Source organism: Heterocephalus glaber, unplaced genomic scaffold (assembly GCF_053883595.1).
Source record: "Heterocephalus glaber isolate CG9 unplaced genomic scaffold, H.glaber_assembly_v1.0 deba00000738, whole genome shotgun sequence".
Taxonomy (NCBI): domain Eukaryota; kingdom Metazoa; phylum Chordata; class Mammalia; order Rodentia; family Bathyergidae; genus Heterocephalus; species Heterocephalus glaber.
The window spans coordinates 1,763,698-1,778,401 of record NW_028258161.1 but is presented as its reverse complement, the minus strand read 5'-3'; the positions used below and the strand labels follow the sequence as shown (position 1 = coordinate 1,778,401).

The following is a 14,704-nucleotide window of genomic DNA, read 5'->3' as shown; positions in this document are numbered from 1 at the left end:
TTCCAGTTGATGGGCATTTGGGCTGTTTCGAAGGTTTAGCTATTACAAACTGTGCTGCTATGAACATGGGTGCACATATATCACTGTGGTATGATTCTTTTAATTCTTTGGGGAAGATCCCCAGCAGTGGAATAGCGGGGTCAAATGGGACTTCCAGTCCTAGTTCTTTGAGGTGTCTCTATACGGATTTCCACAGTGGTTGCACCAGTCTGCACTCCCACCAGCAGGGGAGCAGGGTTCCTCCTTCCCCACTGGGCCGGAACTTTTGATCCTCCTGCCTCAGGCTCCCAGAGTGAATAGCACTCAGCCAGAGCTAGTCAATCTTTAATATAATTTCTCTGAGTTTGACTTTGATTGTTTCTTTATTGTGGATCAGACTATACAGTCTCTTAGTATTTTTTTAGTCTTAAAATTCATTGACAGCTGGCAGATGCTTGAAGAAGAAGACCTAAAGTTCGGCATAGCAGAGAAGAACTTGAGCTCTTAGGTTGCTAGAGAAGCAGTAGAAGGTACTGTACTGGATAATAGCTGTTTATTTCTGTTTTTCCTCTCTTCCTGAATCATTTCCGTACAGCTGAACTAATAGAATTTTTGCATTGGAAGAGATATTGAAGGCCATTTAACATACAACTTTCCCTCCAATTATAGAAGTCCCTTCAGTAATATTTTTAGTAAATAATTTTCCATACTTTGTTTAATTATTTCCAACAATGAAGAACTCGGTGGTTTTTGAGATAATGCATACTTTTGTTAAGTAATTTTTAGTTTGAAAATAATTCCTTTTACTGAGCCAAAATATGTATTGCTGTACTCCTACTTCTCAGGATAGATCCTGGCTTGATTCACAGGGAGTAAGTGTATGTAAGGACATAATTTACTGGTTGGAAATAGTTTCTCTACCTTCTTGCTTCTCTCCCAGCTCTTTTCTTCATTAGGTTAGACACCAATTTATTTACCTGTTCCTTTTGCATTGTTCTAGTCTTTGGGAAAAATTAATTCATTAAAATAAGAATTCTTTGGAGCTGGGGGTGCTGGTGCATGCTACTCAAGAGGCTGAGGTAGGAGGATCGAAAGTTCAAGGCCAATTTGGGGAACTTTGCAAGACTCTGTTTTATACTAAAAACATAGGCCAGTGGGTGTTTCTCAGTGGTAGAGCACTCTGCGTTCTATCCCCAGTATCACACAGAAGGAAGGAAGGGAGGGAAGGAGGCAAGGAAAGAATTCTTGGGAATTTGTTTCGTGTTTGCTGCTGGTTTAATATCCATGTGTAGTGTGTTTTCAGCTTTACATAATCAAATAACTTAAAAGGAATGGAAGGTTTTCTTTTGATAGTTTCAGGTTGCAAATACACAAAGAATAAAATGATAAAATAAATTTGTTGGGTGAGTAGTTTACAGTAGGAGGAATAAACATCTTTGACTCTATCTGCTCTGTCATCTCTCAGTCTAACGCTACAGGATAATTATACTTCCTACTTCTTGTGAGGAAAAGAGAATATCTCGTCCTGGAAAAATTACTATTTTTGTTTTGCTTTTGTGAGGTTAGTAGAAAAGAATGACAATGATTATTTTAAGTAGACCTTTAAATATTTTGGTCAAATACAAGTAAGATATGGCTTATACAAGTAAAATACAGTTCGTGATTTAGCCCTTTCTCTGTGTAATACACCGTAGCATGGCAGTTGGAAATATAGTATTAAGTGGGTCATACATACATATATCAAATTCAGTCCATTTTGTGTTCTTTGGAGTACAGTTGTACAAGCCTTTTGGAATCACATGGCAGCTGATTTGAAGTCAAGGGGTTTTTTTTTCCCACTGAAGAAAATGATGTATTACTGTCTTTCTTTTTCCTCATGGAAACATTTTAAATATCTAGTGTTTTTCTAAAAGGAAGTTTTAAAGCCACTTTGATAGGGATTACACATTTTATTGGGGCATTTTGGCTAATGCTATCATATTTTTGTTTAGTATCATAATTTAAGTATCATCCTTAATCACATTCATTTTTATTTTATTTTTAACTAAGTTTATTTTTTTAAATTTTAGTTTATTAGTACATGTGTGTAGTACATAATGTTTGCATTCCTTGTGGGAAGTGAAATTGGTACATGTACATAATACATCTTAATTCTTTTTCATCCCTTTTCCCTTACCTTCTTCCTCTTTCCACTCATCTCTTTTTTTTTCCCCACTCATCTCCTGATCCGCAATCCTTTTCTTTTTCTTTCTTTTCTCCTTTCTTTTGGGTAGATATTTGCAGTACATGATGTTTAGCACCTGTCCGTAAGAGGGCCCAATTCCTTTTTCATCCCTTGTCCTTTTCCTCCTCCTTCCCTCATCTCTTCATCCCCTTCCCCTTTGAGAACAACCTGTCTCCCTGCTTCATATTACCTGTGTTTTACTTTGCTCTGTATTTTTACTCATTTAAGAGAAACCATATGATATTTAAGCTTGTGTGTCTGATTTATACATTATGGTCTCAAGGTGCATCCATTTTCCTAAATGACTCAAGTTTATCTTTCTTTATGGCAGAGTAGTACTCTGTTGTGTATAAGTACCACATTTTTATTATTCATTCATCTGTTGATGTCCATATGGGCCACTTTGAAGATTTAGCTGTTACGAGTTGTGCTGCTATAAACATGGGCATGTATGTAGCAATGTAATATGATATCTTTAACTCTTCATAGAAGATACCTAGAAGGGCAATAGCTGAATTAAACGGGATTTCTATTTTTAATTTTTTGAGGAATCTCCATACTGATTTCCATAGTAGTTGTACTTTTATTCCCACCAACAATGAAGAAGTGTCCTCCTCCCCTGCCCACAGGCTGTCCAACATTTGTAATTGTTTGGTTTCTTGAAGGTAGCCATTCTCTCTGGAGTGAGATAGAATTTTAGTGTTGTTATAATTTGCATTTCTCTAATGGCCAGTGATGTTGAGTATTTTCTCATATATTTATTGGCCATTTGTACTTCTTTTTTTTTGTACTTCTTTAATCACATTAATTTTTGTTTGTTTTGAGACAGGGTCTCAACTATGTGGTTCAGGCTGGCCTTGAACTCACAGAGATCCTCCTGCCTCAGCCTCCTGATTACGGGCTGGGATTACAGGCATGTGCCACTATACCTGGTCACATTAATTTTTATAATATTCATTATTGTCTGGTTATACAGCTTATTCATAGACAACATAAAAGAAAACTATATCCCTGGGGGCCAGGGATTTAGCTCCGTGGTGCTGCGCCTTCCTCACAAGCACAAGGTCCTGAGTTTGATTCCTACTACTGGGGAAAAAAAAAAAGAGCATGTCCCTAACACTTTCCTGTAAACAGTGAGTATGTAATTTTTCTAGCTGTTTTTTCTAAGCTTTTTCTATTTTAGAAACATTTTTCTATTTTAGAAAAATAAGTCATTATTTTTGAACCCTAGAAAAGCTAGTAAGTAAATTATGTCAGAATTTTTTGTGTGTATAATTTAGTGATCTACTTACTTTCATTTATATTTTCCGTAAGTTTCTGCTCACTAACTTTTTTTTTTTTTTTTTTTTTGGTGCTGGGGATTGAACTCAGGACCTTGTGCTTTAAAGGCAGGCACGGCACCACTGGGCTAAATCCCTGGGACTCTACTCACTAACCTTTATTCTGTTTAATATGTGTTGGGGATCTTTGGTTCTTGTCAAAAAAGTTTCTTAAAATCTTATTGGTGTTAGTGTTGGAACAGTGGTTCTCAGAGTGTGGTTCAGGTTTTCCTGGAGGTCTCTGAGACCTTGTCACAAAGTCCCTGAAATATAAGCTGTTTTCACAGTAGTTCTGAAATGTTACTTGCCCTTTCAACCCTCATTCTCATGAATCTCCAGTGGAGTTTTCTCAAGGCTTCATGGTGTGTTCTGATGCAACAGTCTGAAGACTGAGAGAGTACAAATATAGCCAGTTTCTGTGAAGCCTAACACAAAGAGATTGCAAGAAGAAAACAGCATCACTCTTCTCAATAATTTGTTTCTGTTTTAGAATATACTTCCCAAAAAGTTATTGTTGCAGTGAATTTTTTTTTTTGGTACCGGGGATCGAACTCAGGTCCTTGCGCTTGTGAGGCAGGCAGTGGAACCACTGAGCTAAATCCCTGGCCTGAGTTACTACATACTTTAACATTTCTGTCTTAATTTCTGATATAGTAAGTATTAATAGCTATAACCTACAAAAAAGAAAGCTTTTTAGGAGCCCCAGTAATTTGTCGCTATGTAAAGAAGCCCATGGACCACAAGAACTGATCAGAAACCGCTTGGTTAGGAAGAGACTGACGGAGATGTTTCTTATACCGCTCTACTTGGGCGTCGTGTCCCTGGTTAGCAGTCACCCTTCTTCCTTTGTTTTACAGATACCAAGAGATTTAAAGTTCTATTTCTGTCCCAGATTCTTCCCTGAAAGTAAGAAGCGTCCGTTTTCCAAAAATAGCAATTCTTTGTTTTTTTCCTTTTTAGATTTGATGGTAGAGTGGTGGCAAAGCTCCCTTTCACCCCACTTTCCTACATCCAAGGCCTGTCTCATCGAAACCTGCTGGGAGATGACACCACAGACTGTTCTTTTATCTTCCTCTATATCCTCTGTACCATGTCAATTCGACAGGTGAGTGCCATAGCTATATCCCTCCCTGCTTGCCTTTTACTTCTGTGATGCTAGAAATGTACATCTGCTGCTCCTGAGATCTTGCTGTTGCTGGTTGTAGAATTCCAGTGTATAATCCTAAAGCTATTTGTTTGGTTGGTTTTTTTGGTACTGGGGATCAAACTCGGGACCTTGCGCTTGCAAGGTAGGCACCAGAACCACTGAGCTAAATCCCCGGCAAAGCTATTTTAAAAACATAAAAATGTACATGACTAACCCCTAGGGCTGAGAGGTTACAATAAAACCAAACACATGGTTTCCACACTCATTCTTACAGCCCTTGAGTTCCTTCTTTGTTGCATCCGTCTAAAGCTAAAAAAGTAAGAATGGATTTGTTTTCCCACTGTCCTTTCTTCATTGTACACCAGTGCCTTTGGGAGTTCAGGAGCACCAGTTATTTGGCAATTTTAGGTTAATCACAGTTGAGATAAAGTCTGGGTTAGGGTGTATTTTCATCCGGCTACCTTGATTGATGAACACTCATGGTGAAGAACAGTGAGAGCAAAGAATGGCAGGTTAAGAGTCCAGAGGTGAGACCCAGCATTGCATAGGCAGGGACGTTCCCAGTGTGAGGTCGCTCTGGAGATGGGGCTGTAAACAGGACAGGAACAGGTGAAGTCTTTAGAGAATTACTCAGTTTCCAGAGTTAGAAACTGGACTGCAGACGTTTGTGCTTGCACTAAGTAGGACATAATTCTTTCAATATTTATTACACCAGTGACTCTTTCAGAGTCGCCTTTTCCCCCCTTCTGAATACTGTCTGTGGCGATGGATTTCTGGTTAGTCTGGCGAGTGAGAATCAGTGAGGAGCGAAATGATAGTTTATGGCTCAGAAGGATTGTATTGCTGTGTGTTTTTCTCAACTCATATCTCATCACATCCCACGAATGCAGCACTCTGGCCACTCTGACACTCTGACCTGCGTCATGATGTTCTTTTGGGTCCTTTTTTCCTTCTCTCCTGATGATGTCTGCCTCTTCTATTAAATACAATCTTGCCTCAAGACTTCCTGGAATCTTTTTTTTTTGTGTGTCCGGGATCGAACTTGGACCTTGTGCATACAAGGCAGGCGGCAGCACCACTGAGCTCCCCGGCCCTCCTGGAATCATTTTCTGACACTGAGGCATAGATATAAGAGGAGCATGACTAAATGCAGAAATATCAGAAGACTTATAATAATCAAGCCAAAAAACATGTTCCACACTGTAACGGTGGTGAGCGGGATAAAAAGGAAGAGACGAAATGAAAACTACACTGGAGGTAACACCAGCGGAACTTAGTGATTGATTTCATGTGAGGGAAAGGGAGAAATGAAAATGACTGCTAGGTTTCTGGCTTTGTGACCAAGGAGAGGGTGGCTTGACCGAGAGGGTGGGAGAAGAAAGGAGAGGAAGTTGGTTAGAACATGCACAGAGTTGGCAGTGGTTATGGAGCACTTACCTGGGATCCCCACCAGGAAGTTGCGCTCTTGGTAGCTGAGGTCCTTTTGAAAATGTCTCTGTAGTGGACCTTATTCAGATGTGAGAAGCAGGGCAGTGACAACACAGAGGACACTCTGGGTTTACCGGACATCTTTGGATCTAAATTTTCAAATTGTAGCTTGTGTTGACATCTTGAAACACAATGATGTATAGTTTTTACTTTAAGCAACAGAGAGCTATTTTAAGCCAGGTGTGGTGGTGCACACCTGTAATGCCAGCACTCTGAGACATTGAGGCAGGAGGTTCTAATCCAGCTTGGGCAATTTAGTGACATCTTGCCTCAAAAAGAAAAAAAATGTAAACAGTGCTGGGGATGTAGCTCAGTACTAAGGCCCTGGGTTCAATCCCTAGTACCACCAAAACAAAACAAAAAACCTTTTATTTTTTTGGTACCGGGGATCGAACTCTGGTCCTTGCACTTTCGGGCAGGCAGTGGAACCACTGAGCTAAATCCCCGGCCCAGAAAACCTTTTTAATTCCATGTAGATTTTAGGTAGCTCATGGTAGTCATTTTAGATGTTATGTACATTGCAGTGGCTCATAGTCCCAGCCCTGGGGGCGGGGGGTGGGGGCTGAGATAGGAAAATCGCCTCAAGTTCAAGGCCAGCTTGTACTACGAAAGGAGACCCTATCTCAAAAAGCAAAACAAAGCAAAAAAAAAGAAGAAGAAAAGGAGATGCATGTTAAGAATTATCATTTAGGAAGCTCAGCTCGAGTTGGTTTTGACACTCATTTCAGTTATTTCAGGAAGTATATATCTAGTAGTTGGTTTTTTCAGGAATGTAGCACTCACAATGTGGGTCAAGAAGCTTCTTCTGTGAGGGTCTAGATAGTAAATCTTTTAGGATTTGTGGACCACAGAATCTCTATCTTTACTATAAAACTCCACCATTATAATATGAAAGCAGCTACAGAGAATATGTAAAAAGGTGTAATTCCAGAACTCAGGAGGCTGAGGCAGGAGGATTGCCTGGAGTTTGAGGCCAGCCTGAGCTACATAGTGAATTCAAGCCCAGCCTGAACTTCAAAGCAAGACAGTGTCTCAAAAAAACCAAACGAGGGCCGGGGATTTGGCACAGTGGTTCCGTCACCTGCCTCGAAAGCGCAAGGTCCCGAGTTCAATCCCCGGTACCACAAAAAAAAAACCAAAAAACCAAACCAAACCAAAAAACTAGGAGAAGGGGTCAGGCACACACACACATGAAAATTCACACTATTTCAGCCAAGGATATATAATAATCACTGAAATGACCTGCACATAAAGGACTGATAAATTCAAGAGATAAAGAAGTGCATGTGCATATGAGTTAATAAAGTGTTCTTCAAAAAAGATTTTTGCAATATGCTTTCTATATCCTTTTAAATTCTGTAAAATCTGTGGTAATGTCCTCTAAATTTTGATATTGTAATTAAAACAATGTATAATTGATAATGTGAAATAGGAAGAAAAGGTCTAAAGGGGTAGGGGAATTGGGAGGGGTAGGGGAAAGGAAAGCTGGGAAAAGAAAAAAAACTGGAAACAAAGTCTTTGCAAACAGGGAAGGGTGGAGGAGGTGAAGGGAGGGCAGGGGAAGGGGAAAAAAATAAGAACCAAGATACTCATGTAACGGTACAAGATCCCAATGATGAACGTAACTGTATTTTACACCTAAAATGTACCAATAAACTTAATGGAAATTTTCGTTTCTCTAATGGTCAGAAAAATAAAATAAAATAAAGTGTTCACAGTGTTAACCAGGATCTACTTCTTTATTACACTTGAGCCACTGGATAATTAAAGCAGCCAGCGCTCGTCCTTTCATGAAAATTATGTCCTTAATAACCAGGCCTGGTGGCTCACGCTTGCAGTCCCAGCACTCGGGAGGCTGAGGCAGGAGGATCACCACAAATTAGAAGCCAATCTGGGCTACGTAGTGAGTTCAGGGCCAGTCTGAACTACATAGGGAGACCCTGTCTCAAAACAAAACAAAACAAAATAAACAAATACGATTGTTTTCCAAGCTGTATCTTCACTTCTTGAAAATCATTTCAAATATAGGGGTGTTGAGTACATTTTAAATTATTTCTGTTATACTAATCATTTATGAAAGAAGCAGATTAAGCAAAGTTGAAATTTTACATCTAATCAAAAACGGTATTATGATGTATTCCTAATTCACATAGGTATATGTGAGTGTAGTTCTCATCTGTTGTGCATTTTTTCCAATTCTATTATGTTATTGATTATATGACTCATCATTGAGTTTAAGAGCTTTCAAGGAAAAGCAGAAATAATACTACACACATTAGACAGTAGATTTTAAGACACATTCCTGCCTCAGAAACCTTAAAGTGGTGGGAAGAGAGGAGGAATAGATTACAAGGTTAAGGAAACCCACTACATAGAAGTAGAACATCTAAGTTTGAACCTTGTTGCCTCTTACTGGCAGGATCCTCTGTGAGCCTCAGTTTTTACAAAGGTGAAATCAGGCTTGGGGTATAATTTCTCCATACTGGCCAAGCGTGGTGCTGCATCCCTGTAATCCCAGCAGTTGGGAGGCTGAGGCAGGAGGATTCCTGTGAGTTTGAGGCCAGCCTGGGCTACATAGTGAGTTCAAGAATAGCCCGCACTACAAAGCGAGAACCTGTCTCAAAAATAAAATAAAACAAAATTTCTCCATAATGAGATAATCAGATAGCAATAATGTAGAAATATTAAATAAAAATTTTTTTAAAAGAAATATTATGAGTTGGTTGGGTTTTTTTTTTTTTTTGGTACCAAGAATCAAACTCAGGGTCTTGTTGTTGCTAGGCAGGCGCTACATCCCTGGCCTGAGTTGGTTGAGGTTTTTTTTTTTTGGTACCGGGGATCGAACTTGGGTTGTTCGTTCCGCTTGGAGGCAGGTGGTGGAACCACTGAGCTAAATGCCTGGCCCTTGCCTTGGTTGTTTTTACAGTCACACTTAAAACAAATCAGCCAATCCTCCCCAACACACACACACACACCCTTTCGGGGTGTTTTTAAGTTAGGGTTTGTCTTCCAGCCCCAAATAGAAATATCAGTTGTAAATAAATCTTAACTACCTTTTCCCATTTTACCTTTTTCTTGCTTCCTTTTTTTTCTTTTGGTTTTTTGAGACAGGGTTTCACTGTGTAGCTCAGGCTAGCCTGGAACTTGCATTGATTCTGAGTGCTGGCATCATGATCACAGGCAGGCATGCACTACCATGCCTAGCTTATCTTTTTATCTTTTGTTATTACTCCTTCATGTTTAGTGATTAGCTAACTGTTTTCTTTGTGTGTTTCCCAGCAAAAGAAATGGTCAGTTAGCCAGTTTCGCAGAGAGGTGTTACCTTAGTGCAAGGTTGCCATGGAATTCAAGAATGAAAAGGAGCTGGGAGTGGTGGCTGATACCTGTAATCTCACAACTCTAGGAGGCTGAGGCAGGAAGATTGCAAATTCAAGTCCAGTCTGGCTAATTTAGCAAGACCCTATCCCAAAATAAAAAAATAAGTGTTAGGATGCAGCTCAGCCTGAAGGCCCTAGGTTACCACTAATAAATAGCTAGAAAGACAAACACATAAATTTCTTGAACTCCTCAAAATGAATGGCTCCCTCCCACACTCCACTCCCTTTTACTGTTACCAGTATGAGTCAGAAATGGGTTGAGTAAATGATGACCTTAATGTAAAGTACCTGATACCTGGTAAACAGCCAGGGGAAAACTGGTCTATTATCTGCTATTTATGTGACAATGAAAGCTATAAGTAGAATTCCCTCTTCTTTTTTTTTGTTTTTTTTGAGAGAGGATCTCACTATGTAGTTCAGGCTGGCCTTGGTTCTCCTGCCTCAGCTTCCTGAAGGCTAGGATTATCGGTGCTTGCCACCACACCTGGCAAATTCTCTCTTCCCTGAAAATAAAAATGGGTCAGTAGGGTCAGGGATTTAGCTCAGTGGCACCTGTGCCTGCCTCGCAAGCGCAAGGTCCTGAGTTCGATCCCCGGTACCAAAAAAAACAAAAAAAGATCAGTAGTTTTGAGGAAAAGTGGAAAGAAAAGCTTATCTTTTTTTTCCTGTTGTTACTCATACTTTAATATATAAGTCAGTATGATTATAGTCTAGAAAAGTACAGTGAGAGTTTTGTCAGTGTCTTCAACAGATCTCTGTGCTCAGGACAGCGATAAAAGTAAACTTCATCATAGTTTGGCTTTTGTAAGTCAGGCAAAGGATTTTGTGGAACCTAAAAAAGCGAAACTCACAGAAGCAGAAAGTAGGGTGGTGGTAACCAGAGGCTGGGGAAATTGGTTGCTGCGCAGAGGGAGTTGTTGCTCAACAAAGCTTCGGGTGTGTGCAGTGAGTAGTTTTTGGAGATCTGATGTACGGCATGGTGACTATAGTTAATAATAACTGTATTCTAATCATGAAATTTGCTAAAAAGAATAGATCTTCCATGTTCTCTAAAGAAATGGAAACTATGTGAGGTGATGGATGTTAATTAGCTTGACTGTGGCAGTTATTCCACAATGTATACATATGGGGAATGATCAAACATACAGTCAATGCTTAAACTTAAAAATATATTATATAAGGCTGGGGATTTAGCTCAGTGGTTCCACCGCCTGCCTCGCAAGCGCAAGGTTCTGAGTTTGATCCCCGGTACCAAAAAATAAATATATTATATATATATTACCATAAAGACACATTTTCATTGATCCACCTCAAAATCCTCATTAATCCTCCCCCTTGGTTTGAACATCCTCATCCCACCATTCTTGCCACTTTCTGGAGCATTCCTGGAAGTCCTCTTGTGAGTTCCAAAAGTCTTCTTTAGTTGCACTGTCCTGTCTGCCTCGGTGTCCTGAATCTATTCAAAACTTTTGCCTTCCATGGTCATCTTGACTTTGTCAAGAGCCAGGAGTCGCACAGTGCCGGGTCTGGTGATGAGGTGCATGAGGACACACAGTGATGTTTTACAGGCCTGCCTTCTCGTTGGAGGGCCCTCAGCAGCACCATTTACTGTGTTTTTGATCCTGCCTTGTAAAAACACAAAAGAGAACTTCCAAAACTGCTTCCGAAAGTGCCAAGAGTGATAGGATAAGTTGGTTCAAATCAAGGCGGGTATTTTGAGGGAGATTAACAGGAGTGTGTCTTTTACTGTGATACTTTTTTTTTTTTAATGTAAACATTCACTGTGTATTTCAATCACACTCATATGTCAAAACTTTTTGGCTGGGGATGTAGCTTGGTGGTGGAGCACTTGCTTAGCATATGCAAGGCCTTGGGTTCAGTCCCTAGTACCACAAAACAAAAATAAACAGAAAGCCTCCAACACTCTGTACACTTTGTTTTGTTTTGTTTGAGGCAGGGCCTCATTTTGTAGTGCAGGCTGGCCTTGAACTCACGGTGATCCTCCTGCCTCAGCTTCCCAAGTGCTGAGATTATAGGCATGTGCCACTATGCCCAACTGCACACTTTAAATATGTACAATTTTAATTTGCTAAGTATACCACAAAGCTGAGCAGAAGTAAAATTTAAAAAGAGAATGTTGATATATCACTAGCACATTTTAAAACTTATTTCATTTATGTTAGTTTCAGCATTTTTCTTTTCCAACATGGAAGATGAAACCCAGGGGCACTCTTCCACTGAGCTGCTTCTCCAGTCCTTTTTATTTTGAGACAGAGTCTCTTTAAGTTGCACAGGCTGGGCTTGAACTCAAAATCATCCTGCCTCAGCCTCCTGGTAGCTGAGATTGCAGGCATGTGCCACCATGCCCGGCTATGTTACCATATCCTGAAGTCAGCAATGTGATAGACTATACGCCTGGCATCTCCTGTACCTCTTCACTAATTTATGTCATGTTATAGAGCTTGGAGCTTAATTTGCTGATACCAGTTGTCTTAGTGTGTTTTGTGCAGCTATAACAGAATACCTAAAACCAGGCCCAGGAAAGCCAAGATCAAGGAGTGAGCATCTGGGAGAACCTTTGTGCCGTATCATCACTTCTGAAGCCAGAAGTGAAGAGAGAAAAAGAAGTGGGGAAGAAAGAGAGAGGGGAGAGAGGCTGATCTCTCCTGTTTCTAGTGACCTACTTCTGTCATACCCAGCCCACGCCCTTGCCCATGGCCTTGACCCATTTCCTCCACCCTCAAGGCCTATAGCCTCTTTGGGGCTCACCTCCCAATTGTGTTATCAGGGATCAGGGGTCTAGCACCTGGATTTTGGGGGGCAGCAATAGCACCAGTATTGTTCATCCACAGACAGAGTGTCTTTATTTATAGTTTTAAACTTCAAACCACTTAGATATTGCAAGTCCTCCAGAAAATGGCACCTAACTCCTAATTCGGAAAAACAAAGTATTCAAGCATCACCTTAATCCGATCTCTTTGTACATTGTTTCAATGCCCAGGGTTCAGGGTGTTGAAGAGTGACTCCCTGTCATTAATTCTAGGCTTTGTACTAGGCCAGGAATTTTTCTTTGATACTAAAATGGATGGGTGAGAAGCAGTTGTCTCTACTCTGGAACTAGTCTAGGTGGGAAAACAGACCTATAACTAGTAGTAGGATGGTTGATGCCCCTGTGTGTGTGTGTGTGTGTGTGTGTGTGTGTGTGTGTGCGCGCGCGCGCGCGCGCGCGCGTGTGCACGTGCACACGCGCTTTCAAAATTCCATAGGATGAAAAAAATGCTATGGAAGCATAATGGCCACAGGGATTAATTCTGTGCAACTAAGATTTTATTGCAGAGGACATTTGACTTGTAGTTTTTGTTTGTTTGTGGTACGGGGGATTGAACCCAGCGCCTTTCCACTGAGCTGCATCCCCAGCATTTTTCCATTTTTATTTTGAAACAGGGTCTCATTGAGTCACTGGGTTGCCCAGGCTAGGCTTGAACTTGGGATCTTCCTGACTCAGCCACCCAGAGTGCTGGGATTATAGCTGTGCACAACTATATGGTCTGTGTTTTTTGCTGAAGAATGGGTAGGAGCTTTCCAGGAGAAAGCAACATGAGTGAAATAGTGAGACAGGAACGTATGTGGGGACTGTTAGTTGGTGTAACAGGAAGTGAAACACTGCTAAGACTGTGCCTCCTTTTCCTCACAATTCAACATTGATCTCTCTCTCTTTTTGTACTTCTTACAGTCAAGTCTGTTGATTACAATTCTTTTAATCTTTATCTGAAAATATCCTGACTCTTTTTATAAAATTTTGTTTTATCCCTCTCCCCCCTCAAGCCCCGGCCCGTCCCTGTGTACAAAAGCTTTGTTTCCATTTTTCCTTCTATTTTCGCTGCATATAGAATTCTGGGTTGACTTTTTTTGTTGTTATTGTGGTGTTTTGTTTTAATGCTCTCAGCATTTTAAATACCTTCTGCTGTCTTGTGGCCTTCATTGTTCTTTAAAAATCATTCAGGGCTGGGGATTTAGCTCAGTGGTTTCATCGCTTGCTGCGCAAGCGCAAGGACCCGAGTTCAATCCCCGGTACCAAAAAAAAAAAAAATCCTTCATACTGGGGCCTGGGATTTAGCTCAGTGATAACAAGCCTAACTCACAAGTGCAAGGTTCTGAGTTCGATCCCCAGTACTGAAAAAAAAAATCCTTCATATCTTTCTGTTTCTGTAAGTAATATGTCACTTTTCTCTGGCTTTCAGGTTTTCTCTTATAAAAATATTCCTCAGAAACATCACTGTAATGTGCCGAGGGTGCTTTCAAACAAAGTTCATTTCGCTAGGGTTTATGGTTTTCATTAAATGTGGGGAAGTTTCAGCCACTGCTTCTTCAAATTTTTTCTTTTTTTTGGTACCAGGGATCAAACTCGGGTCCTTGTGCTTGCACAGCAGGCTTCAAAACCACTGAGCCAAATCCCTGGCCCTCTTCAAATATTTTGTCTTATTCTTTCCTACTTCTTGTGGAACTCTTTACTTTAGTCTTTTAAGTGTTGTCCAGCAACAATACACCAAGGTTTTATTTAATTTTTAAAAATCCATTTTCTCTGTTCCATAGATAATTTGTTGATTTCACCTCAAGCTTACTGAGTCCTCCGTCATCTATAGTCTTGGTTAATCCTAAACCCATCCAGTGATGTTTAACTTCCAGATATAGTTTTTAGTTCCTGAATTTTCAAGTCTGTCTATCTCCCCACCCTGCCACTCCAGATTGCCTCCTTGTTCATTTATATTTTCTTTTGTGTCTGTCTTAGTTACTTTGTCACCAGGCCACAATACCCAACACCCACGAGAGGAGGTTTCCGTCCATAGCTCTCTCCAGGGCAGGGTGACCTGGCACAGGGGCATCACAGAGGGAAAGCTGCTCACTGCCTGGCGTCCAGGAAGCAGAAAGAGAAGGGAAGAGCAGGAGAGAGATGAGGTCCGGTGTTCCAGGCCACAGCCCCTGTGACCCACGACTTCCATCCAGGCCCCCCTCTTAACAGCATATCAGCTATGAGCCCCACACTCTGGTCACCTTCCAGAGTTCCCACCTCTGAGTCCTCGAGGCTGCTAGGGACATCCAGATGGAAGCCAGCACAGTGTCCCTGGGCACTGTTATTTAGTCTCCCAGCTGGGCCCAGTGGTGAACACCG

At 40.8% G+C, this 14,704-nt stretch overlaps 1 protein-coding gene across 1 annotated transcript in view; it reads left to right on the top strand.

Moving 5' to 3' along the window:
• Nucleotides 1–14,704, top strand: part of Tmco1 (transmembrane and coiled-coil domains 1) — a 54,235-nt gene that overhangs the window by 24,390 nt on the left and 15,141 nt on the right. Inside the window, exon 6 of the mRNA XM_004865188.3 lies at nt 4,483–4,627. Coding sequence (XP_004865245.1) covers nt 4,483–4,627 — 145 coding nt within the window. The remainder of the gene's footprint in view (nt 1–4,482; nt 4,628–14,704) is intronic.